Below are 27,245 nucleotides of genomic sequence, written 5' to 3' on the forward strand. Positions count from 1 at the left end.
TTATTACAAGAGCATTGTCACAGTTCAGCGAAAATAACAAGAAATGATACAACAGTGCGGTGGCTTTCCACAGAAAATTGAAATATTAAATGGAATATTTCTTATGAATTTTTTTTTGCATTATTTGACTATGAAAAATTGTTAAAACAAATCGGGTTAGTGTTTTCAAGTTCTGTCAATTTAAAAAATAGTTAAAGATTATAATATGAGAATGAACAATTTTTTGTGAAAAAATAAAAACATGAGAATTTTGTCAAAAAAAAAGTGTGTGCTATCACACGATTTTGATCAAAGATGACAATTGTAAGAATAAGAAAAGAGTTTTTCTATTGGAACCTCTAAATTTACTCACTTAACCTCTTCCTTATCTGTCACCTGAGAATATTGTTCAAAAAATTATTGCTATTCTGATTCCTTTAAATAACACGCAGGATGAGTTTGTTTAGGAATCCTCGAGCTCTGATAAGTTAACTATTAAGAGTGCAACTTGGCGTCAAGCTTGGAATATTCCTTCTCATTCTAGAGCCTCCTCATTATCCAAAATTTGGAAGCTAAAGATTCCTCCTATAATAAAGATATTAAGATGGATTCTTATTAGAAATCGTCTTAGAACTCGAGATAAACTTTCTGTTTATACTAGCAATACTTCTCCTAATTGTCCATTATGTCATTCTTAGGTGGAAACTATTGATCATATTTTTCAGAACTATTCCTTTGCCTCGCAGGTTTGACATCTTACTCCTCATTCATTTACTCCTTTAAACTGGCATGGTAGTTTTATAGATTGGCTTCAGCATTTGTTTCAAATATACGATATTTCCCTTGATATCATACCTCATATTTTGTTCAAATATTACTTGGTATATTTGGAATTCTAAGAACAAGTTGGTCTTTCAGCTGCTAGTTTCTTCCCCTCATCAAACCTTTTATGGGGCTGTTTGTTTTGAAACTAGTTACTGTCAGGCTAATCCTCATTTTCCTAAAAAGAAATTTTCAAAATCCTTTCATATTAATTGGCAATCCCTTAATTCCTAAACGGTTAAACTGAATTTTGATGGCTCTGAGAAATGGTGTGGCTTCTACTGATTTTGTGATTAGAAATGAAGATGGTAATCCTTTACTTGTTGCTTCCAAGAAGATTGGTCAAACATGTGTTTTGGTAGCAGAGGCAACTGCTCTGTGATGGCCTTAGTTCTGCTCTCCTCAATCATTTTTCTCACGCTTGGGTGGAGAGATACTCTAAAGTTCTTATTGATAGTATTCTCAACAGAACTACAACATCTTGGAGAATTAAGCTACTTGTTCGTGATATTAAGCTCTTAGCCAGCCAATTCCATTTTGTTCAATTCATACATATTTTCCGGGAAGCGAATTTTATAGCTGACAAGTTGGCTAGTCTTGGTTGTGATAGAACTCTTCATGCTGTTTGATTTTCTTGTCTCCCTGTTACTATGTCCCTAGCGTTCCACTTGGATCATATAGGTGGAGGGTGTCTCCGTGGTTTTTCATTGTAATTTTTAATTTTCTTCTATATATAGAAAAAAAAACTGTACATAATTTTGCTCTACTTGTAGTATTAAGATGGTGACCTTAACTAGGACTCCGTTAAGATAGTTAAACTTATTTAGTTATTATTAGAGCAACTCCAACCCTTTAGTCAGAAGCCAAAATGGCTAACCCTAGCTATTTTTTAGCTAGTCCAACCCAAAGAATTGTAGAGTCAAATCTTGAGTGAGTTGAGTCATTTTGACTAAGAAATGGGAGACGAAAGTCATATTGGCTTGGTGAGACAAGTGGTGCTCTTATAGGCCAGGTGGAGAAGATTTCAGCTATCAAATAACGGTCCAAATCTTCACACGAGCTAGAGATGCGCCATAAATGTGGCCAACATTGGGCCTAGCTAGTGCAGAAGCCGTTGTAGTCTTCCAACGGTAAAAAAACAAGTGGTCGAGATTCACTCTACATTGATTCAATTCAAAATGGAGGGCCTAGATTAATTGGTACAGAAAATAAAAAAATAAATATAAAATTACTTAATTTCTAATCTGACAGTCAGAAAAGTGCAATGGGTAAATATAATAAAGTAACATATTTTTAAACGAAAACAATATAAAAAAATAAAAGAAAATTTTCTGAAAAATCATAAACATATTTTATTATGACCATATATTATATAAATTAGTTATATATGATATATAAATTCAGGAAGCCTTTTTAATGAGGACCACTAAAATGAGGACTAGTTGATGATTTTTTGTTAGACTTACTTTTCGATCACATTTTCACAAATCAACCGTTAGATGTTTAGATATTTATGTGTAGATCATTTATGCAATATTTCTATCAAATCAAAAATCGTTAAAGCATTCATATTATGATTTATCAGTTATGAACATGAACATTTTATGTTTGACAGATTTGGTTTGTCCATTGATTTGACCTAGTTCGGTACCTTAACTATTAACAATTTGGAATAAAATTTTCAGAAGTGTTCTACTCATGCATATATAAATATCTAACGGTTGATTTGCCGTAATGTAATCGAAAAGTGGGTCTCCTAAATCGTTGATTAGAAAGTCATCAACTAGTTCTCATTTTAGTAGTCCTCATTAGAAGGGCTCCCTATAAACTCATATTGTAGTTAAATGATTGTCTAAAATGATTAAAATTTTGAAATGTGTTATAAAGTAGAGAGAAGATAGAGAGAATAGTTGGGAGAAAGTAGAAGTGTTCTCATTCAATCTCATTAGCCTCCTTTATATAGAGGTAGGGTTTACATCAAAATACATAACTAATGAGTATTTACATGGACATCCACATAGATAATAATATTTACAACACTCCCCGTTGGATGTCCACCAATGAATAATGGTATTAGACGCGCTTATTGTTGCCTCGTTAAAAACCTTGCCAGGTAACAAAAACCCAGTGGGACAAAAATAACCCTGGTCGAAGGACAAAAAGAGCACAACGCTCATATGTCCTTGGTAGCATACTTCTGGATGCTCCCCTTGATGAGAGTCTCCCCCTTATTATTGCAAGCCTCATTTATGTATGCGATAAGCTACATGTATCATGTATAGTGGTTTGATGTGTCTATCATTGAAATGAGACCATGTGTGCTTTGCATATAGGGGCTCATCACAAATTTTCATACCTGCAAAGTTTAAGCAATACCAACAAAACTAGACGATTTTCAATAAGCCTTACCTCATATGATAAGGTTAGAAAACAATCTCATATGCTTAAAATCATACACAAAGTAATAGCTAAACAATATAAAAAAATTGACACATTTAACTTTGTATAGTTTAAAACATTGAAAAAACATCATGGCATACCTAGCCATACATACCAATATCTTTGCATATTGATATGTCTCATATAAGCTCTTTAACAGCTCTAAGTAATTCATAACTTAGTGAAAGTTAGAATATGTTGCAACATTATAATCATAATTCAAATTCGATAGTAGTCTCGTCATAGTACTCATTATGACAATTTAGATTACGTTGACTAGAACGAAATAAGTACATATGAGCCAGCTTTAGACTCTTTGATTCCACGAGTGAGCTTCAGGCTCTTTCAACCATTCATAGACTTGCATTTGAATCTTTCAAGATTTGATAAGCAATATGCTTAAAATGACACTTTACTTTTGAGATTTTGCTTTTAGCAATGTATCTTTAAGATCTTCATAATATACGATGACAACGTGCCATAAATCTCTCGTCAATATAACAGCTATATGTAACACTGTACTTATAGAAAATTGTCATTCATATCAGGGAAGATGTTCACAATCTCATGTCTCTATAAATAGACATTATGTCATAGTGATTTATCTTCACTTTTGATAAATACCCTTTTGTAACTTGTAGGGTTAGAGGTCCAAGTATTTCATCACGTTTCAAATATTGAATTTCATTGGAATTGTCTCTTTCCAACTTGGCCAATAATATACTTTGTCGACATTCATGGTGAAACATGGTATAGCGTCCCTACAACCCTTAAAAATTTTTGGTAGCTACCAAATTTAAATTATCCTCGATGATCAACAATCATAGATCCCACACATTCTTATATGCATGCATTAGTTATAATAAGCTTATTGATATTGGGTACTCATGCCACTTCTGGGGCATACATTGTTGCTTCTAGGACAATCATCTCTCATAGATGAGTCATGTAGCGAATGTGGATCTTTTTACTTATAATCTCATGTAGAGCATTATAGGGCTTGTATAATCTTTCCTTTCTGGGAGCTTAAAACTTTTGACCTGGTGGATACATTCCACATAAATTCACGCTGTTATTCAAATGACAGTAGTCTTTCCTCCCCCTAACGGCGGGAAGACTGTCTTATTTTGACCATGCTCAAAAGATACATTCAAAGATCTATCACTTTCTTTGGAGTGAAGATGTTCATTGGCTGGTGGCGAAGCCAAACCAAGTTTTAGGTCAAAAACATTTAATTCATGAGCATTAACCATATTGATGTATTATTGTATCACCAATACATCATTCCCTAATGGCATACTTACAACCTTTGTATGTGTAGCCATATTAGGTGCTCTGACATTGTTTTATGACATTCTCTTCAGGATAGCCATGTCATTTGGATACATATATACCACAAATCAAATGGGGTATAGATTGTTTGTGATAGTATGGTTGGCTTTAGGGACTTGAACCCACACAAATGCCTTTGCATTTAACATTTGATTTTGTCACTTTCTTTTATCAACTCACTAAAAATTGCATAAATGGTTTACACATAAATATCTAAACATCTAATAGTTAATTTGCGAAAATGTGATCTAAAAGTGGGTCTCACAAATCGTCAACTAGTTCTCGTTTTTTTTTTCCTTAAAAAAAAAAAGGACATCACTTAGTATTACCCAACATAATGTAACAAGAGTAAAAACAACTCTTGAGATTATAAACTACACCAAAAATCAAACGGCAGATAGCCTGGACTTTCTCAAGAATTAGCATGCCAACAACAGAAGCAAGCCTCTATGACTTTTTTTTTTATCTACCAATTTAAGCAACGAGCACATTCTTTATCGTTAGGGCTGCACGCGGATTGGATTGGATCGGTTTTGACTCCAAACCGTCTCTATGCCAAAGTAAGCGGTTTAGACATTTTAGACAACCGGTCATAGAAGAAAATAAACTTAATCCGATCAAATCCAATCTATTTAAAGATGGTTTGGTTCGGTCGGTAAGGCGGTTTTACCGTTTTAACCTATATAGCATTGACGTTTTGTTTACGAAAAATTCAAAGTAAAAATACTAAAACTCAGTCTCAATAATAAAAATTTAATAATCAAAATCCAAAACTAATATTCAAAGAACAAAATCCAAAATAATTTCAAAATGATTCACTTGGGTTTTAAGCCTTTTGGGTCTAGGATTCAATATGGTAGTATATCATTTTGAGAATCAAATTATAATTGGAGATTTATAACTTACTTATAAAAGACTACCCATAAATATATATATATATATATATATATTGTATATAAATTTAATTTTTTTCCCTATTATATTTAATACATACCGGTTGGTTCGGGTTTCGCAGTTTAAGTAAAAGAAAAACCAAACCAAGCCAATTCATAAACGGTTTGGTTCGATATTGAACCGGCTTTCATATTTTAACGCTAAAAAACCTTAACCAAACCATATTTATCGGTCGGTTTCGACCGGTTTGGCCGGTTTGTACCGTGTTTTACACACCCCTATTTATCGTTATCAGAATCGATATCATCATCACCATAATCACTGTCATCCTTATGTGAAAATGTAGACAAGGGTACAAAAAGCGATGTAGCATGCGGAATGATCTTGTCACGGAACTTGGTACCAATTTCATAATCTTCTAGAATGTCACCTTTAAGTTCATCAGCTTCTATGTCAAAAGAAAGAGGATTGACAGTAACATATGACTTGAAGAAATTGAAGAAAAACTTTCACTGCATTTATCACACTTCTATGTTAAGTTGCAGGAAGGCTTCCAGTCTATTTTAGTCCCAATTGCCTTCAAGGAAACAAAGTCGTTGTCATCCGTCACCTCATACTTTTTAGTTAAGACCTTATTCTTAAAACAAGGTGTACATACATGTGCATTTGCAAGCATAATTAGCTATAATGAGCCACGCTCATTGTACCGCCAGGGGTACCAACGCCCACCATATAAGTGACTGGCGTAAAGACAGCTAGCCAGGTTACCGCCTGAGCCCCGGAGCAACCCCAAAGCACCGCAGACGCGCCGCCACGCGCCGTGTCAAGTTAGCATCAGAAGCTACTGAAACTGGGAACTGAAGCACATCAGTCCCACATCGAAAACAAGGAGAAGATCATCCTCTTCCTCACCTATAAAAGGTCCTCTCCTCTCTCCTCATTTATTACGCATTCAATACTTACCTACTGTTACTTTGTCAACATAAATACATTGACTAACTTAGGCATCGGAGAGTCGAAGACCGCCCAGCGCGGTCTCCCTCTGACGTCCATTGTATTTTACTTGACAGGTAACGGTAACCACCAACAACAGAGGTATCGATCCGCCCGCCGGATCAGCGTTAACTAAAGTCCAGCTACCGCTAGACTTTTAGACATTAACATTGGCGCCGTCTGTGGGAATCCTTGAACAGAAGGTCATCCCATCACAATTACCATGACTAACGGTAGCGGGGGAAACGTCGAGGAGCAGGCAGATCAGTCCGCCGTTCCCCAACCCGCCCACCCAGCGGTAAACATCAACCGCGCACTATTCAACACCCCGGTCAACCCAGGCGGTGAAACAAATCCAAGCAGCAGCCGTCCCCCAGGTCAGGACCTCACCGCCTTGTATGAGCTGGCGCTCGCGGACCTCCACAAAGCAAACAGGGAACGCGAGCAGGAACGCAAGGAGAAGGCGGAAGCCCAACACCAGGTGGCCACACTGATGACACGTTTCGACGAGCTAAGGCGGACACTGGACGCAAACGCCAACCCCGCACGAAGTGAGCATTCACACAGCACCAGACACAGCCGGCCTACCGCTGGTATAGGACCCATCGTGCAAATGCAGGTACCGCCAAACCCACCTGAGCTGACGGGAATGGGACCACCCCCTGTCCCACAACTGTTGGAGCAGGAGGCGGAGTCATCGCTGCGCACCCACCGCTCGAGGACTAGGGCAAGGACTGAGGGCAATCTACCCATTCCCGGGCGGGGGTTAGTTCCGCGGAGCGCCCGAGCGGGCCCCGCCGGCGACGCAACCACCCAAATTTTGGAGAGGATGCAGCAATTAGAACGGAGACTAATCCTGGCAGAGGCAGGCACCCCGGCGCCAGCCCCAAACCCACTCTTCGCGTCCAGGCCAGGCCCATTCACCGCTACAATTTTGCAAGCCGTCAGACCAGCGTTTGCAAAGACCCCAAAAATGTCACATTATAGCGGTAAGACCGATCCCTTTGTCCACATGGACACGTTCAAGAAGGTCACCAACAATAAGGGGTTCGATGACGCCACCCTGTGCCACTTGTTCAGCGAAACGCTGGATAGTGAGGCAATGAGTTGGTTTTTGAGTGTCCGCCAGGGTCCATCGACTCATTCCACGCATTATCTCATGCTTTCCTCTCTCGATTCATCTTATTGTCCGCCGGTCATCACAACACGAGCCAGTTGTTTGGCGTCAGGCAGGGAGGGGACGAATCGTTGAAGGCATTCGTCACAAGATGGCGAGCGGCAGCATCTCAGTGCCGCGATCTCGACAAAACGATGGCTTCGGCGGCTTTCAGGCAGGGACTCCTCAAGGGACCATTCCTCTATCACCTCAACTACAATCATCCCAATGCGGCGTATGATCACCTTATGAGTGAGGCGGTCATTCATGCCCAGGCGGAATTTATCACATATGGAGAAACCCCACCGCCACCAGCAACACCAACAAAGTCATCTCAACCCTCCTCCAGCCATCAGGAGACCGCCAGCAAAGCCCCCACTGCACCGCCAGCTGACAAGAAGAGGGAATGGCAGCAGGGCAGTTATCAAAGCAAGAGGCAGAAAGACAACCACTACAAGGGCAACCGCCCATCCCATGGGGACAATCGCAACAAGCAGACGGAATCCTCTCAGCGGTATGCAGTATTCACCGTCCTCACAGCCTCGTACGAGGAAATTTACAATCAATGTAAGGATCAGATACCACCGCCACCCTCACCGAAATTCCCCAAAAAGGGTAAGCCAAAAAACACCGGCATGTGGTGCAAATACCACGAGGACAGCGGTCACAATACCAACAGTTGCAACGCTCTCAAAACGGCCATTGAGACCATGTACCGTGACGGCAAGATGGATCAGTTTAAGGTGCGCCAACCGCCACCTGTGATTGCCAACATTGAGCCACTGGGCCGCATCAACACCATCGATGGCGGGGCTCCAATCACCAACATGTCTCACAGGGCAAGAAAGCGGTATGCACGCGCAAGTCACCCAAAGGAAGTCTGCAACATCCACTACGAGAGATCTGCCAAACTCCCAAAGTCTGGTTGGGAGCCCATCACCTTCTCAGAGGAGGAGGAGCGCGGAGTGCATCTACCCCATGACGACCCATTTCTGATCGATGCCATTCTCGACAGATGGTCAGTGGGAAGAATCCTGGTGGACAGCGGATCTGCTGTCAATGTCATATTCAGCGGTTGTTACAACAACCTTAGGCGGAACAAGAAACTACTACAAGACCATGAGCCATTGCTTAGCTTCTCCGGCGATATCACTCAACCGCTAGGTTCAGATTACATGCGGTTAACCGTCGGTTCCAGTCCATGTATGGCACAGGTGCATACTGAATTTATAGTTGTGGATTGTTTCAGTTCGTATAATGCCATCATAGGACGGCCGGCACTCAACAAGCTCAAATGCATCATCGCCGGATACATGCTTCTCATGAAGTTCCCCACACCCAACGGCACGGGCTGTGTCAAGGGAAGTCAACAATTAGCACGAGAGTGCTACTCAACCACCATTGCGCGGTCAACCCGCCGCCACGAAATCCTAACGGTAGGAAATCGGGCACCGCCACCAGATATCTTCGAGGATCCTAGGGATGAGGAGGAGAAATATGTAAGGAAGGAACCGGTCAATCCGGAAACATCGTTGAAGGTCATCAGCATCTCTGACGAGCACCCAGAGCGGACAGTCCGCATAGGAGCTCAGCTAGACCCAGAGGTGGCCGCAGAACTCACTCAATTCCTGCGGGACAACGCCGCCGTTTTCGCATGGTCGTATGCGGACATGCCAGGTATCTCTCCCGAAATCATCACACACAAACTAACCATCAAGCCATCGTTCCATCCCATCAAGCAGAGGCGAAGGGCCTTCGACGAGGAGAAATACCGCGCCATAGGAGAAGAGGTCGCCAAACTCCAGGGCATTAAATTCATCCGCCAGGTAGTCTACCCCCAGTGGATCTCCAACCTGGTCATGGTCAAGAAGCCTAGCGGCAAGTGGCGGATGTGTGTCGACTTCAAAAATCTCAACAAGGCATGTCCAAAGGACAGTTTCCCTCTGCCACGCATTGACCAGCTGGTCGACGCGACCGCCGGGCATGAACTCCTCAGCATGATGGACGCCTTCTCCGGCTACAATCAGATCAAGATGCATCCCAGCGATCAGGAGTGTACCACCTTCACCACCGACAAAGGGCTGTACTGCTACAATGTCATGCCTTTCGGTCTGAAGAACGCCGGTGCAACTTATCAGCGGCTGATGAATGCTATGTTCGCTGAACATTTGGGCAAGATAATCGAGGTCTACGTGGACGACATGTTAGTCAAAAGTATAAAGGCCAGCGGACATGTGGCAAATCTCAAGATCATAGTTACCATCCTCCTGGCCTATGGCATGCGCCTCAACCCAGAAAAATGCTTCTTTGGCGTCACCGCCAGCAAATTTCTGGGTTATATTGTCAGTGAACGAGGAATCGAGGCTAACCCGGATAAGGTACAAGCCATATTCGACCTGGCGGACCCTGAGTATAAGATACACGTCCAGTGCCTCCAGGGCAAGTTAACCGCCCTTTCTCGATTCATCTCCAGGCTCTCTGACAGGTGTGCCCCATTTTTCAAGCTCCTCAAAACGACTCACAAGAAAGTCATCAACTGGAACCCAGAGTGTCAGACGGCGTTTCAGGGCTTGAAGGATTACCTAGCGGCAGTCCCACTACTCTCTATCCTTGTGCAGGGAGAGACACTGTTCATATACCTAGCGGTATCGGTATCAGCGGTGAGTTGCGCCATTGTCCGGCGGGAGGGACAGGACGAGCTCCCAGTTTTCTACGCCGGCAGAGGCATGAACGGGGCAGAAACAAGGTATCCACCCTTAGAACAGCTAGCTCTTGCACTCATCGTTGCCGCCAGACGCCTCCGCCAGTATTTTCAAGCGCACACAATCCACGTGCTGACCAATCAACCACTAAGACAGGTGATGCAGAACCCTGAACATTCAGGGCGCCTCAGCAAGTGGGCCATCGAGCTCAGTGAATTTGACATAGATTACAAGCCAAGAACCGCCATGAAGGGCCAGGCGGTAGCGGACTTCATCGCCGAGCTCACTGAGCGTCAGCCCAATCCCAGCACGGAGAATGAGCCAGGGACGGAAATGGTCACCGCTAAGGAGCCAGCTCCCTTACAATCAGATTGGAACCTGCATGTGGACGGCTCCGCCAGCGCCAAGGCCAGCGGCGCCGGAGTCATCCTCACAGGACCTGGGGGGCTGAATGTGGAATACGCGCTAAAATTCAACTTCAAAGCCTCCAACAATATGGCGGAGTACGAAGCACTCATTGCCGGCTTACTCCTCGCCATCGATTCAGGGGCTGACAGTGTCAACATCTTCAGTGATTCCCAGTTGGTCGTTAACCAGGTCAATGACAGCTTCCAGGCCAAGGACCAACAGTTAGCGGCATACTTGGGGTACGTTAAGACACTCCTCAAGAAATTCAAATTTCATAACATCACACAAATCCCCAGGGAAAAGAACACCAAGGCTGATTCACTGGCAAGACTGGCAACCGCCCAGCCACATCAGAGTCCAGCGGACACAAGAGTGGAGTGTCTTGACAAGCCAAGTATCACAAAAACCCTGGCGGAGATCTTCAACATTGAGGTCAATACCAGCTGGATGGACGAAGTCATTGAGTACAAGCGCAACGGCACATTGCCGGAAGACAAAGTTAAGGCGCGACAACTCCAGCGGAGGGCAACCCGCTACAACATCCAGAACGGCAAGCTGTACCGCCAGGGATTCACCCATCCCAACCTCCGCTGCCTAACCCCAGAGGAGGGAAAGGTCGTTCTGGCAGCAATTCATAGCGGAGAATGCGGAAACCACTCAGGCGCCAGATCCTTAGCCAATCGCACAATGCGACAAGGCTATTTTTGGCCTACTCTCGGCGACGATGCCCGCCAAGTATCAAGATCATGCCACAAGTGCCAACAATTTGCTGACATCCCGCATGCACCGGCGGAACCACTATCAGTCATCGTCGCTCCATGGATCCACTCAACTTGGGGCCTGGATCTGATAGGAAAATTTCAAACCGCCAAGGGCCAGTTCAAGTACATCATAGTGGCTATCGACTACGACAGCAAGTGGATAGAGGCGGAACCACTAACAGCAATAACTACCGCCAAGGTAATTCACTTCCTCTGGAAGAACATCTACTGCCGTTACGGTGTCCCACACACGATAATCACCGACAATGGCACACAATTCAACAACAAGGAGCTCATCTCTTTCACCGCCAACTTGGGTACTAAGATGAGTTTTGCATCTGTCGCCCACCCCCAGACCAACGGTCAGGTCGAAGCAGCAAACAAGATAATCAAAAAGCTGCTGAAAAAAAAACTCGACAAAGCAAAGGGTCTATGGGCGGAGAAACTCCCGGAAGTTCTATGGGCCATCAGAACAACCCCAACTTCCGCAACTGGTGAAACTCCTTTTTGCATGATGTTCGGAACGGAGGCTGTCCTGCCTATTGAGGTCTCTCAACCTACCGCCAGAGTCGAGGGCTACCGCCCAGAGACCAACACTGACGGCATCAACCTGGACAAGGACCTCCTGGAGGAAAAGCGACACAAGGCCCACCTATGCAACCTGCAAAACAAGCAGCGGGTATCGCGTTTCTACAACGCCAGAGTTAAGGCCTGGAACCTCCAACTGGGGGACTGGGTAATGAAGGAAGTCATTCCACCGCCAACAAAGCTTCGCCCAACTTGGGAAGGTCCATACAAAATTGTGGAAGTCGTTAGCCCAGGCACCTTCTACTTAATGGACAAGGATGGCGTCACAACGACCCACCCTTGGAATACCGAACACCTTCGGTATTATTACAAATAGTCATGCCGCTACCCAAGAGCATCTTGACTTAGCTAAATTTTTGTTCAATATTTAGCTAAGGGAAGCTACCCAACGGGTACTACCCCTCTTTTGTAAACGCTGATCAGTCAGCTATCAATGAAATGAGGAATTATTCAAACCATTGTTACCAAGTCTAGCACTGAGGGCAACTGGCAACGCCAGGAATCGTCAGCGGACCACGTCCGCTACGTGGTGCACTTGGACCAATTTTAATTCCTTTAATGTTTCATTGCTTGGCAAAAGAAAAATCTCTACGTCAAAACTCTAGCGGTACAAACACATCATGACAAACGTCAAACTCTGAAATTTCATTTCAGGGCTGGGACTCCCCACCCAAAGTAGTTCATTATTACAAAGTGTCAAAAAAAAAAAAAAAAAAACTATGGAAGTCTCAGCTAGCTTCAGCGGTTGTCTTCGGCTTCAACAGGCGGCGGCACGACCGATCGGCTCGCCTGATCGGACCCTCGAGCCGTCGGACTGGGAGTCTCTATAGTACCATCCGCCCGGGTGTGTGCCTCCAGAAATCCGGCACGTGACACCTCCGACGGGGTCTGCTGGGGAGTCTGTCGGGACCTTTCCGGAGGATGGGAGCCACTTTCCTCGCTGCCCGAATGAGTACCCGCCGCAGGGTCAGGCACGACTTCTGTCTCCGGCGGGACACTCTCGACCACCGGCACGTCGGGCTGTGACGCCTTTGCAAAGTCAATGGCGCCCTTCCGCGTCAACATGTCTATATTGGCCCGGGCCCCAGACTTCGCCGCTTTGGTCAATGTCTTTTTATACTCCGCCGACAGCTTGAACGCTTCAACGGCGGCGGCCGCAGAGGAACTCTGTTCATTTTTCAGGCGGTTAACCTCCCCGTCCAGCCGCTGCACCTCATCCAGTCTGGCGGCAGACTCCCGCTGCACAATAATGAGCTTCTTATCTTTAGCGGCTATCCGCTCCTGCAGCAGCGCGATCTCCTGCTCCAACTTGGAGACGCGCTCATTCCTCTCCAGATCCCGCCGGATGGCCGCATTAAGCTTGCCACGAGCGTCCGCATAATCACACTCCGCCTTGACCAGTCCCCGCTCGACCTCCGCCAGTCTCTCCTTGGCCTCCGCCAACTCCCTCTGGAGACCTCCGATTTCTCCCCTGAGCTCTTCCTCAATCCGGGGCTGCTTAGACGCCGCCTCGAACATACCATGTAATCCCGCAGATATTTGACCAAACGCCGAGCTGAAGGGCGATTGGTCAATTGCCGTCGGGCGCGATAGGCCCGCCAGACCCCCGAATCCCAGCCGCTCGCACAAATGGAAAAGGAACGCCCGCTCCCCTTCTGTCATGAATGGCGCATACTCGGCGAAGGAGTCCAGATCACTGGCGGCTGCCGCCTCTCCCTCCGCCACTGCAACCTTCGACGCAGCTTGCCGGGCCTTCTTTTGTTGGCGGACTCCGATCACCACCCCTTCTTCCTCTTCCTCGACGGGGGAGTCAGGCTGCCGGCGTTTTTTCTCCAGCGCCCTTTGTGTCCCAGCAGCGGCCCTCGTCACCCGCACCGGCGGCTCACCCCTGTACTCTGTGGCAGTCTCCGTCGGCTGCACCGTCTTCTTTTGAGGACCGCGCCGGGTGGTAGGCATCCGCTCCCGCGGCCCGGTAGCAACAATCCCCCTATCCCCGCCGCCCGCTTGAGTATCCGCCTGTACTACCGGCAGACCATCCTCACCCAGATGGGAGTGGTGCGGCATCGGCAGCTCCACCGCAACCTCGGACTGGCTCAGCACCAGCGTCTCCGGGTTCACCACCGTCTGCTGGGCCGCCAGCCCCTCGGCATACATAGCCTCCAGAAAATTTTCTATCTCGGCACGATCCATTGCTTTTTCGAAAGCGTCGCGACTAGATTTGTTACCGGGCGGGGTTTCTGCAAAGAAAAACACAAACACCCGTCAGTCCGGATCACTTACAAAAAAAGAGGTGTGGCGGAAATGTTCTCACCAATAGAACGAGTTAGCCGCAGGTCGACCAGCAATTCCCAACCGGTCAAGCAAATTGCGGTTCCGCCAGCAGCCACGGATCCTCGCCACGCGACACTCCTCTTCGCGCGTCAAAATGTACCTCAGTCCCGCTGCACAAACACAATAGTCATTAACAAAAAGCGCAGGTTTGCAAAAGTTTGAACCCGCCAGTTATTTTTAGCGGAAACCAGTTGCCAACCTCGGATGGGCTGGAATTCCGACTTAGTCTTAAACGTCGGCCCCTCCACATTCGACCTGGTGTGGTATTCCCAGCCATCTGTGGCGACGCAGAAGGTCCCCCGCCAGTAGGACATTGAGTCCCTTAGATTCTCAATCAACTTGGGCGCTCCCTGGCGGCGGCTCAGGTTCACACACCCTCTGCAACCTCGGCCCTTCACATACACTAGCTCGTAGAAATGAAGCACTTCCGCCACGGTAGGCCCCTCGCACCCCGACAAGCGCCACAAGGAGTTCATCGCCAACATCAACCGCCACATGTTGGGACAGATCTGACCAAAGGCAAGGCCAAACTCGCACACAAGAATTTGAAGATTGGGCACCAGCGGGAATGTCACTCCTTGGCGGAATATGGCCTCGTGCACGGCAGCACATCCCGCTGAGAGCATCGAGGCCTTCTCATCCGCTGTCGGCGGGCGCAGCTTCACCGAGCCCGGCAACCGGAACGTCCGCTTCATCCGGTTAACAGCGGCGGCATCCATCCGCCCACCTGCCTCGTCGACGGCGGTGCCGTCTGAGAGGTACCACGCCGACTCGACATTTTGGCCCGGCACTTCCCCTTCGCCAGCGGAGCCGCTAGCAGCACTATTGCTCGCCAAACGCTCGTCGCGCCCAGCAACCTCACCCGCCCTAGAGCTCTCTGGACGCGAACCACGATCCATAGCTACTTCCCAGGGGATGGTCTGAAGTGGCTCAACTTCAAGCGGTTCTGGCAGTGAGGTTCCTGCATGGGCAGACGGACGCAACGAGTCAATAAAAGTCATATCCGCCACGCTGAACGACACGTCAGACCCGGAATCCTCACTGCTCGAAATCTCTATGACGTTGGCCATCCCAAACCCTAAAACCCACATCAGTCAGCACAAATACAGATCTAACCTACTCTCACATCAGATATAGCCAAAGATGTCAAGAACAATTACCCACAAAAATACCAAAACAAAAACAACCACACACTCAACCCAGATTGGACCGTCTAGCCAAACCCAAAACCCCAACTTTCTGTCAAACACCGTAACCTCCCTCAAATCTCTCCCTACACCCTCCGAGAATAACACAGAAGCAATATCATACCATTAACAGAAATACCAAAACCCAGAAACCACCATTGCAGATTCAATGAAACAGGAAAAGGATCCGAAATACCAACCTCACGTCGAAGACTTTGGAGTGCAGCTCGTCTTCACTGACAGATTTCGTCCTCTCCAGTCCGACTACTCCACGCAAACCCGGGGATCTCCTTCGCAATTCGCAGACGAACAAGGCTCGAAGGAGGCAACTCAGATTTGAAGATTTTCCAGAAGTGTCGAAACTCGCTCAGTTCCCCCCTTTTTATGTCAACATCAAGTAATCCTGAGCCGTCCGCTACAAAACGACATCACGTAGCAACCGTACACGTGTCCCACGTCTCCACTAACTCCCTGGATTAGCCGAGGCGTCGCCTCGGTTACGAAATCCATCATTACTCACATTAATGACGAGAAGACGGCTAGGCTTAGCAGACAAACCTCCACACGCTAACCCTCTAGGAGTTGGCCACGTGTCAACCGTCGTCTTCTTCAGCTTCCAAGGGAAGTCACCACTTGAGAAGAAACCCCAAGTGACGGAGTCTCCGCTGAGCGGAACTCCGCCAGCGGACCTTCACTTGCCATTCTCCAAGTGACGGAGTCCCCGCTGAGCGAAACCCCGCCAGCGGACCTTCACTTGCCATTCTCAGTGACGGAGTCTCTGCTGAGCGAAACCCCGCCAGCGGACCTTCACTTGCCATTCTCTAAGTGACGGAGTCTCCGCTGAGCGAAACCTCGCCAGCGGACCTTCACTTGCCATTCTCCAAGTGACGGAGTCTCCGCTGAGCGAAACCCCGCCAGAGGATTTTCTCACTTGTCATCTCAGGTGACAGTCCACTGAGCGACACCCCGCCAGCGGAACTTTTCTTGTCACCATCGAAGTCTCCACCGGAACTTCCTTCGTCATTCGGTAAACGGGGCGTCCTCCGCTACACAGCACACCGCTAGCGGACCCCCTTTCTCATCTGACAAGCTGCGTACTTTATTCAGCGCAATACCGCTCAATAAAATACCACCAAGCACGTCTACTTGACGCTGCTTCCTGCTACATCTAGCAGGGGGACTTCCGCCAGCGGCGGATCCCGAGGCCACGCCTCTCTGACAACGCCGCCACGCGGAGTTACGGTCAGAATGTCCCTACGGGACACGGGGACTAGTCAACAGTCTACGACAGCCCTGATCAGGTACGTTGACCCCCGTCACTTGGGTGCTAAGATTGGGCTCGCAACCCAACACCCTCTGCTCCGTGCAGCGCTGCTCCATGCAGCTCCCCCTCAACAAACAATAATAACGACCATCCGGAGGTCCATCTTAGCCGGGGAGTGGGGGACTCCCTGGGGGGCCTAGCAGGGGCCCACCCGAAAGGGCACAAAGCGTTTGCTCAGTAAATCCATGGTTGACGACGCACTGACGCTAATTATGCTTCTGCAAAGTCTAGCGGGAGAAACGATTCAAACTGCCGATCAACTCCCCAACCAAGATTGCCCTCCTTGACTGGGGATTTGGGGGACTTGTACATACATGTGCATTTGCAAGCATAATTAGCTATAATGAGCCACGCTCATTGTACCGCCAGGGGTACCAACGCCCACCATATAAGTGACTGGCGTAAAGACAGCTAGCCAGGTTACCGCCTGAGCCCCGGAGCAACCCCAAAGCACCGCAGACGCGCCGCCACCCGCCGTGTCAAGTTAGCATCAGAAGCTACTGAAACTGGGAACTGAAGCACATCAGTCCCACATCGAAAACAAGGAGAAGATCATCCTCTTCCTCACCTATAAAAGGTCCTCTCCTCTCTCCTCATTTATTACGCATTCAATACTTACCTACTGTTACTTTGTCAACATAAATACATTGACTAACTTAGGCATCGGAGAGTCGAAGACCGCCCAGCGCGGTCTCCCTCTGACGTCCATTGTATTTTACTTGACAGGTAACGGTAACCACCAACAACAGAGGTATCGATCCGCCCGCCGGATCAGCGTTAACTAAAGTCCAGCTACCGCTAGACTTTTAGACATTAACACAAGGATTGTCGTTAAAGGTGAACTTCAGCTCAAATCCTTCCAAATTAGTTCTCTTATTGGACTCGATATCATTCCGATACTTCAGAGCCTGTCCATCTTTCTCTGTAATATGCTTAGAAACTAGCCTGTTAGAAAACATACTATAGAATCTCTCCTGATCAATATTTTTTTTTTTTTTTTATAATTACACAGTAGAATTGCTTCAAAAGCATGAGTTGACGAGTCAAAAATTCCATCTTTAGAAAAAGAAAGCTTCTTGAGCACACAACACCATTGGAAAGTTTGTTCTCCGAGATAGAACGGTGATGGGCTCGAATAATGTCTTTTTTGGAAAGTTCATTCTCATTTTCATGTTCATAATTGATAAATGATGATTATGAATGCTTTAATGATTTTCAATTTGATTGAAAAATTGCATAAATGATTTACACATGAATATCTAAACATTTAATGGTTGATTTGCGGAAACGTAATCAAAAGTTGGGTCTCACAAAAAAACTTGAACTAGTCCCCATTAGAAACTCTCCTGATCAATAAATACTTTTATTTGTATAATTACACAGTAGACTTGCTTCAAAAGCATGAGTCAACGACTCAAAAATTCCGTCTTTAGAAAAAGAAAGCTTCCCGAGCACACAACACCATTGGAAAGTTTGTTCTCCGAGAAGGAATTGTGATAGACTCGAATAATGTCTTTTTTGAAAAGTTCCTTGCCATTTTCATGCTCATAATTAATAAATCATGATTATGAATGCCTTAATGATTTTCAATTTGGTTAAAAAATTGCATAAATGATCTACACATAAATAGTTAAACATCTAATGGTTGATTTGCGAAAATCTGATCAAAAAGTGGGTCTCATAAAAAAAATCTTAAACTAGTCCCCATTAGAAGCTCTCCTGATCAATAAATACTTACGTTTGTTTTTATTTTTACAATTACACAATAGACTTCAAAAGCATGAGTCAACTTAGAAAATCTGAGACAAGATTCCATCTTTAGAAAAAGTAAGCTTCCCAAGCACACAACACCATTGGAAAGTTCATTCTCTCTCGAATAATGTCTTTTTTGGAAAGTTCTTTGTCATTTTCATGTTCATAATTGATAAACCATGTTTACCTTAATGATTTTCAATTTGGTTGAAAAATTGCATAAATGATTTATACATGAAAATCTAAACATCTAATGTTGATTTGCAAAAATGTGATCCAAAAGTGGGTCTCACAAAAAAATCTTAAGCTAGTCCCCGTTAGAAGCTCTCCTAATCAATAAATATTATTATTACAATTACATAGTAGACTTACTTCAAAAGCATGAGTCAACTTAGAAAATTTGAGTCAAGATTCCATCTTTAGAAAAAGAAAACTTCCCAAGCATACAACACCATTGGAAAGTTCGTTCTCCGAGGAGGAATGTCGAATAATGTCTTTTTTGGAAAGTTCCTTGTCATTTTCATATTCATAATTGATAAATCATGATTATAAATGCTTTAATGATTTTCAATTTGGTTGAAAATTTGCATAAATGATATACACATGAATATCTAACGAGTTTTTCTATTGGAACCTCCAAATTTACTCACTTGACCTCCTTGCTTTTTACACCTCCTATCAAATTTTCAAATACTAAATTTACTTACTAAACCTCACTCAAGTTCCTGAAATAACCTTATTCATATAATTTGCAAACAAACTATTAATTACATATTCATTCCTTAACCAGATTACATAAATCTCTTATCTAATTAATAAAAAAGCAACTCAAACACAAGGTATTGGGCTTTAAAAATTAATTTCTAATAAAAAAGAATTGTTTTTTTTACTTTTTTTTTTCTCTTGTAGATGTGCAAAAAAAAAAATGAAGAGTAATTTTTCTTAATGTTTAATTATTTTCTCTATTTTCTATACCTCATGATTAATTATTTAATAGCTTTTTAGATTTTTTTTACTACTAGCTCTTTTTTTTTTTTTTTTGTAAATATAATGAATAGACTGGGATTTAGGACATAAAATGATTTCTTTTGTTATCCCTCACCAATATGCGTTCAACATATATGATAATACGAATTTTTATGTCACATGATCTTGATTATAGTTTTAATTCTTATTAAATATATATAAATACTTTAATGAGTATGTAGTGAAATTGAAAAATGAAAATAGATAAGGAAAATAATAAAGAATGCAATTTAATATTGTTGATTTGGAAAGTCTAGAGAAATTAAATATAATATTTTTTGGGATATAATTATTGTCCTTAATAGTCATTTTATAAGAGGTTATATATGTCATTTAATAATTCATAATAGAGTGAGGTCAACTGAGCAGATTTAGAGGTCCCAATAGAAACATTCATATCTAACCATCCAATCGTTAATGTGTGGAAATGTGGTCGAAAAGTGGGTCTAACAAAAAAATCATCAACAATTCTTGTTTTTCGACGAGTCAACTAGTCATCCTTTAGAAGCCCTCCTGATCAATAATTTTTTTATTTTATTTTTGTAGAGAAACTGAATTTAAGAGAAATTCGCTGTGTATTCTCATTGATAATAGGGGTCTCTTTATATAGAGGATTACAATGCATAGAAGCTCAATCATACAAGGAAAGTAATTCTACATTGATTAGGATTCTAGATCCTTCTAATTAAATCCTATTACCACTAGCTTTCCTTGAACACTAGTCAGGAAGCAGGGAGTCACGAACGTTGCCAAATCGCTGCTCAAGTTCTACCCATAGCTTTCTTGGGTCTTCCTCATTGAGGTATTCATTTTGGAGCGCGTCATTCATGTGCCTTGTCATGAGAATTATGGCTTTAGCTTGTTTTGCTTCGAAAACAGTAGCTTACTCAATGGAGAGCACGTTCTGACCAGGCTCTTGGATGGCTCCCAGAAGTCCATCAGCCTTAAGATGTTGGCGCACATCTCGGACCCACCTATGGTATCCTGCGCCAGTTGTTTCTAGTGGAACGAAGTTCAACTTGTTCAGGTTACTCATCCTGAAAAACAACACAAGATTAGGGTTAGTTTCGGAGCGAAAAGGCTACCACGAAAAACTATTAAATTTCTGAGCGTAGTCGCTTCCAAGAAATTAGGGATTTTCTGAGCGTAGTCGCTTCCAAGAAAATCTGATTCTAAGAGGGGTTTTGGATTAGATCGAGACAACGATGTATGTGGTCGATCGTTTTCTTCTCAACAAACTTTAAGTTTGGAGGACTCTACAAGCTCCAAGCTTGGAGTGAGCACGAACCCCCACAGTTCGGCTTTTGGTCTCTCCTATAAAGAAGAAAAGGGGGGTAGAAGAAGGGATGTTGGAAGTCCCCGAGAAAAGAAGAAGAAATTGAAATAAAACTTCAAAAACGGGAACTTTTAGAAAAGTTTACCTTAAAAGATGGTCGGAAAAGTCGTCGGCTGACCGGAAATAATGTAGCTGACCGGAAAAGTGGTCGGAAAAAGTTGCCGAAAAGTGCCGAAAAATGGCCAGAAAAGTCGCCGGAAAAGTGTTGACCAGCGTTGACCGGAGGGTTGACCGATAGTTGACCGGGTGTTGACGTGGCAGGTCCGACGCTGACGTGGCAGATCTGTTTGCGGCTTGGCGGCTTGGTAGCTCGGCGGATCGGCGGCTCAGGCTTGGCGGCTTGGGCTTCAGGTTGCTGGGCCCAAGAGCATAGGCTTCTAGGGCTTGGGCTGATCGCAGCTAGGCCTAGGGTTGACCGAAAGTGGGTTCGGTTGACTGAAGCACAGATAGAAGATGCAGGCGGCGGTTCAGCAGCTCCGATGGTTCAGGCGGCCGGTTCACGAGGTTCTAGGCCGGTTCCGATCATGATTTTTTGTCTCCGGTGATCTGGGGTCTGGCTACAGCTGCTGGTGAAGTTTGGTAGCAGTTGGCTGGGAGGAAGGCATCGAACCGGGCAGAGGGACTTTCGATATTTCCGGTGGCCGGTTCGGATATTTTCCGGCCGGTTCTGGACTCCTGGAGTTGAGATCTTCAAGGAGGGCGGCGGTGGTTTCTGGGATTTGAAGGCTACGAATTTAGGATTTCAGGGTTAGGGCTTCGTGCTGATAACGTGTTGTAGAGAAACTGAATTTAAGAGAAATTCGCTGTGTATTCTCATTGATAATAGGGGCCTCTTTATATAGAGGATTACAATGCATAGAATCTCAATCATACAAGGAAAGTAATTCTACATTGATTAGGATTCTAGATCCTTCTAATTAAATCCTATTACCACTAGGTCAAGTAACCTAGAGTTTGGGCTAAACACAAATTAGGTTTTCCTTGAACAATTTTTTAATTTTTTAAAATTACACAGTAGACTTGTTTTAAACACATCAATATACTTAGACAATCCCAGTCAAGATTCTATCTTTAGAAAAAGAAAGCTTTCCGAGCACACAGCACCATTGGAAAGTTCCTTCTCGGAGAAGGAATGTTGATGGACTCGAATAATGTCTCGGAAACGCTGCTATATTTACAAACCTTGGAAGAGCGGGAAACCTCAACAACAGCCACCACTACACTTCTTGGGGCTTTTAAGTTTCTCACGACTTTACTTCTTGCGGCTTTTAAGTTTCTCACCATCACAATCAACCCAGAGCAGCAGTGTCCTTCAACCAAGAAGCAGCCATGTCCGGCGTGCAGCTACTTGACTCGGTGCAGCAATTGTTGGATCGAATATGCCAACTTAAAAACCATGCAATCACAGCCGAACGACGGCATCAGAAGAAAGCTTGCATTGCTGAGCGAGCAAGACGCCCTCTACGTGCTAAACCAAATTTACAACAGCAAAACTCCCATCAGAACCCTCAATGGATTCATCTTTTTCATGATCAAGGAACTAGAGAATGAATCTTCTTCGTCTTCTTGAAGAACAGTTTGGACCCCTCAGAGTCCCTCTGCTTCTTCTTCTTCATTTACTAGTCCTGCACGGCCTGATCATTCTCAAGGTCTGGATTTTTACTGTTTTTTGCTTCCCTGCTTTACCTTGTAAACTTGGAAGCAATTTCTGTCTCCTGTCTCAATTTGAGTTTGAGGGTGTGGTAGTGTTGCAGTTGTAGACCAGTCTGGGGAGAATGGACTCTGTTCCTCTGTTTCTCAATGGCTATAGGATCCGGCTCCTCTAAAGTGAGGAGTCTGTAAATTTACTTGAATTTCATAAAATCTTGACTCTTTATCTAATCTAAGGGCTCTTAAAAGTGACACATCATTCTTGGATCAGTTTTTGATTTTCTACTCTAACTCTAGTTAAGGTGACGTTAGTTGTTGTTAACTCCAGCCAAAAAAAAAAAAAAAAAACCTCTCATGTGCGTTAAAGACTCTGCTTGGCGTCAAAGCCTGCTCTGCTCTGCTCTGTGCTTCCATGGAAACTCACCTACAGATACAAGAAGGCATACATACAATCTGGGTGATCGAGAAACAGACGAACTTTACTTAAAGTTCCTTTGGAGTGCAAGGATCCGTTATTCCTTTTTATCGTTTACTTTGAGGTAATTTGATTTATTCACACATGTAATTTTCATATTATAGATAGCGCAGACTCAAAGATGCTTGCTGAAGTATGACATCGGCTGTTTGGGTTTTTTGTTTTTGACTAGCTAGAGTGAATGGTAGTGGAGTCTGATAGATGCACATAATGTGTTCGATGAATTGCCAAGCTCAAAATTTTTGTATTGAAATTAAATTTTGTTCAGGTGAATACGAAGTATGATTTGGTATTAGTTATTAAAGGCCAGAAGGTGACTTTTGCTCTTCATCTTTACTCATTTTTTTGGGTTGGATACTGTAAGAAACTTTGAGTGCTCAAGCCTTATATCCAGTGGTTTGGATGCTATATCAGTGGCTTGTTTTGGTTTCCTCAATTGAATATTAATCCATTTCCTCAACCTTTGATTCTCTACCACTCTCATCATGATATTCTTATATATCTAGCCATTAATCCGTTTATTACAGCACCAAGTACATACATTAAAGATTAAAACATAAATTATATAAGGTATATTGATCGATTCAGACCAAAAAGAAAAAGATATAATTTACCGATCAGAAGTGGTACTTTTTTGTGATTAACTATTGGATCTTCATTGACACACAACATATCGGTATAGTTCTAGTCTAATAGTCGAGTATTGATCAATTATCAGGCAAGTATGAAAGATTAATCTTCTTATTCAACTGAGATAAAATCGTTTGATTGTTTAAACATTATTTAAGAATGGTAAAGATCATCGTTCATGAACTGGCAAGTTAAGGGGGAAATTAACCAAGGCCAACCTGCATAAGAGTACTACTTCTTGACATACATTTGATCATAGAGCTTAACACAAGAGCTAGCATTGATTAATGATATAGAGATAAAACCCCATCATTCAAATCATCTCAACAATACTTCCTTCAAGATTCATGAAACTTTTAACAGCAACAACAAATAAAAAGAGGAGTACAACCATCTGCATCTAATCTTTGACATTTATAGAAGATTACTATGTATGATAACCAACTAAACGAGTAGACAACTGTTTCTTTCTTTTGCTTGATGGTGGAGCTCCTTGATCCTATATGACAAGAAAAATAAAAAATATTACATTCTGTTGCATATATCATAAACATATGACATGTTAAGTCACAAACATTGATACTAATATCTTTATTACATGAGAGTCTTGACGTAGTGATTGATTCTCTATAGAGGATTTCTTATTTCTCTTTCTTGAAGGTTCAGCTTCTTGATTCTATATGACAAGAGGCAAAGGTTTGACCTTAGAAATCAGTTTGCAATAAATAAAGAGTTGGTAATACATTTAAATTTTGTTCTGATGTAAAAAAGAACACTCATATATGCATGATAAAAATCTTTGTTACCTGAGATGCTTGAGGTAATGATTGATCCTTATTAGACGATCTTGTATTTCTCTTTCTTGATGGTTGAGTTTGATCCTGTTTGACAAGAACAATTTTTTTTTTTTTTAACTCTACACATATATAATAAACTTATAAGTGCATATTATACAAAATCCATTTATCACCTGGGATTGTTGAGGTATTGATTGATCCTTACTAGACAATTTCTTGTTCCTCTTTCTTGATGGTTGAGCTTCTTGATCCTATTTGAAAAAAGTGAACAAAAAATTAATTTACCTGCATATGATAAACTCACATGTGCATGATAACAACCTTTCTTACCTGAGATTGTTGTGGTACTGATTGATCTTTATCAGATGATTTCTCATTTTTCTTTTTCGATGGTTCAACTTCTTGACCCTGTTTGATAAGAAAGAAAGAAAAATACTAAATTTGCTACACATGATAAACTCATACATGCATGAAAAGAAAAATAAATCAATTTGTTGAACATATGACATGTAATCAATTAATATAAAGTTATTATTACCTTATCTGATTCTTGAATTGAATTATCTTTCCTAGAAGATTTTTTCTTTCCCTTGCCTATATTCTCATGCCAAGCCTTAGGGCATTTTTTGCGACCTTTACAATTGTTTTTCTTCTTCAAACCTTTTGCCTTCTGAAGTAAGCTTTCAATTTGACTTTCTTGAACCATCCTCTCATCCCCACCTTGCAAAGAATTATGCAGTTCATCAATACTCGTTGTTGAGTTATCCAAGAAGATGTCTTCAACCTGTTTTTTAACTCATGTGCGACTTTCATTACCAATTCAAAGGCTTTTTCATCTCCAGATGCTCGAGATGCAATATCAACTAATATAGGGCAAGCTATTCTATATCGCTCAGCTATAGTCAATTTCTTATCTTCCATTACTTTGGCTTCATTCATGCTTGCAACAGCCTCATTTCTTGCCTCCCTAGTCCACCTCTTAAGAATATATTGATCAGGAATTCTTTTAATATCCCATACATCAAGAACTTTCAGAGCATGACAACACAAAATTCCAAAACTCTGAAATTTCATGCAACTGCAGAAGACACTTTGGTCTGAAGTTTGAAATTTCACCTTATGCTCCTTATGCTCTCTTTTTTCATCTACAATGGCAATCGTATACTCATGTGTATGAGTAGATTTCTCACGCTGTTTTATATTAGCTGCTGAAGACCAATCAAATTCTTCTTGGAAATACTTTTCAAAGATTGATGGAGTGTAGATTTTCGCTGCTTGTTGTAGTACAGGTGATTTTTGTACCTTCACTCTCGGTAACTTTTGCCTAGAATTATACTCAGCTTCTAGCTCCTTATAGTGCTTTTCATTAGCGACCCTTTCAAACTGTTTAAAAAAACGCATGATATCCATGTCTGACTTTAAGTAAGCTTTTAAATCACTGTTCAGGCTTTCACTAAGCTGTGTACTTCGCATACCAATTGTAAATACCTCTTTCATGTAACATTTAGCCCATTTCTCCTTAATTTCATATATCTTTTCCAACCATGGATTGCTGCAAACATTATATTTACATAGCATAGCATTCCAAGCATCTTCAAATTCTTTCTCTTCCTCGTGCTCATACATGCATGCTGCAAAATCTGTAAGAAAAAATGAGCCATCCTTCATCAGGTATCCCAAATGCTTGATTCCATTTTGCATTATATGCCAACTACATAATCCATGAAACGTATCTGGAAGCACCTCGGCCAATGCCTTTGCCATTGCAGGATCTTGGTCTGTAAATATAGTCTTTGGCTTTTTTTGTTTATGTGCTTCTAAGAATGTCTGGAACAACCACTTAAAAGATTCAGCTGTCTCATCATAAAGGAGTGCAGCCCCAAATAGTACTGTCTCTCTGTGATGATTAAACCCAGAAAATACCCCAAAAGGCCTATATTCTTTATTAGTACTGTATGTGGTGTCGAAAGTAATGACATCACCAAAATGAGCATAAGCAATAATCATTCTTGTATCTGCCCAAAATATATTTGTAATCTGTTCTTCACTATCCAATTGTACAGCATATTGGAATGAGGGATTCTCACAAGATTAATTGTGTAAATATCTTAGGAGGCTGCCTGCTTCTCCATATGCCATATCCTTTTGCCGCTTACTTCTTAAGTAATTTTTTTGATCTCTTTCAGTATATCCTAGATTCTCCTTCCCACCAACTTGTTGACTAAAAAATTGGTGTGCAGCCTTTGGTTTAAGTCCAGAGTCATCGGCAAAATCAATATGAATAGCTTGGCTATCTGTTAGATTCCGTTGAGATGGAATCATGTGACACGTTTCTGGAGTATGCAGAAGATGATTATGCTCATGTACAAAATCATGAACCTCAAACTTGCTACTTTCTCTATTGAATTGTAGTCTCAATCGTACAAGACAGTTTGTTCTTGTTTCTGCTCTAGGTTTCTTTGTTAGATGATCTCGTTTATCTACTACTCGATTACCCTCTTTTGAGCACACAAATCTAAATGTAGTAATTTTTCCATCTATTCGACTCTTATTTGCATACAATTTTCAAACCCCAAAACCAGTTCGGCCTCCGTACTTACGTCAAAATTGAAATGCAACATCTACTGTATCAAATTGCATACCTATTCTAGGAATCCAATCAA

The 27,245-nt window shown here is 43.0% G+C and overlaps 1 protein-coding gene across 1 annotated transcript; it reads right to left on the bottom strand.

The window, feature by feature from the left end:
* Nucleotides 1-5,744: 5,744 nt before the first annotated feature.
* LOC112202970 (protein FAR1-RELATED SEQUENCE 9-like) lies at nucleotides 5,745-26,589 on the bottom strand. Its single transcript, XM_024344006.1, has 5 exons — nucleotides 25,399-26,589; nucleotides 25,121-25,366; nucleotides 24,913-24,990; nucleotides 24,756-24,833; nucleotides 5,745-5,951 (listed from the first exon to the last, which is right to left on the bottom strand). The coding sequence occupies exons 1-5, from the start codon at nucleotides 26,587-26,589 to the stop codon at nucleotides 5,745-5,747; spliced, it is 1,800 nt and encodes a 599-aa protein (XP_024199774.1).
* Between the last annotated feature and the right edge of the window lie 656 nt (nucleotides 26,590-27,245).

The sequence above is a fragment of the Rosa chinensis genome, chromosome 5 (genome assembly GCF_002994745.2).
Source record: "Rosa chinensis cultivar Old Blush chromosome 5, RchiOBHm-V2, whole genome shotgun sequence".
Classification (NCBI taxonomy): domain Eukaryota; kingdom Viridiplantae; phylum Streptophyta; class Magnoliopsida; order Rosales; family Rosaceae; genus Rosa; species Rosa chinensis.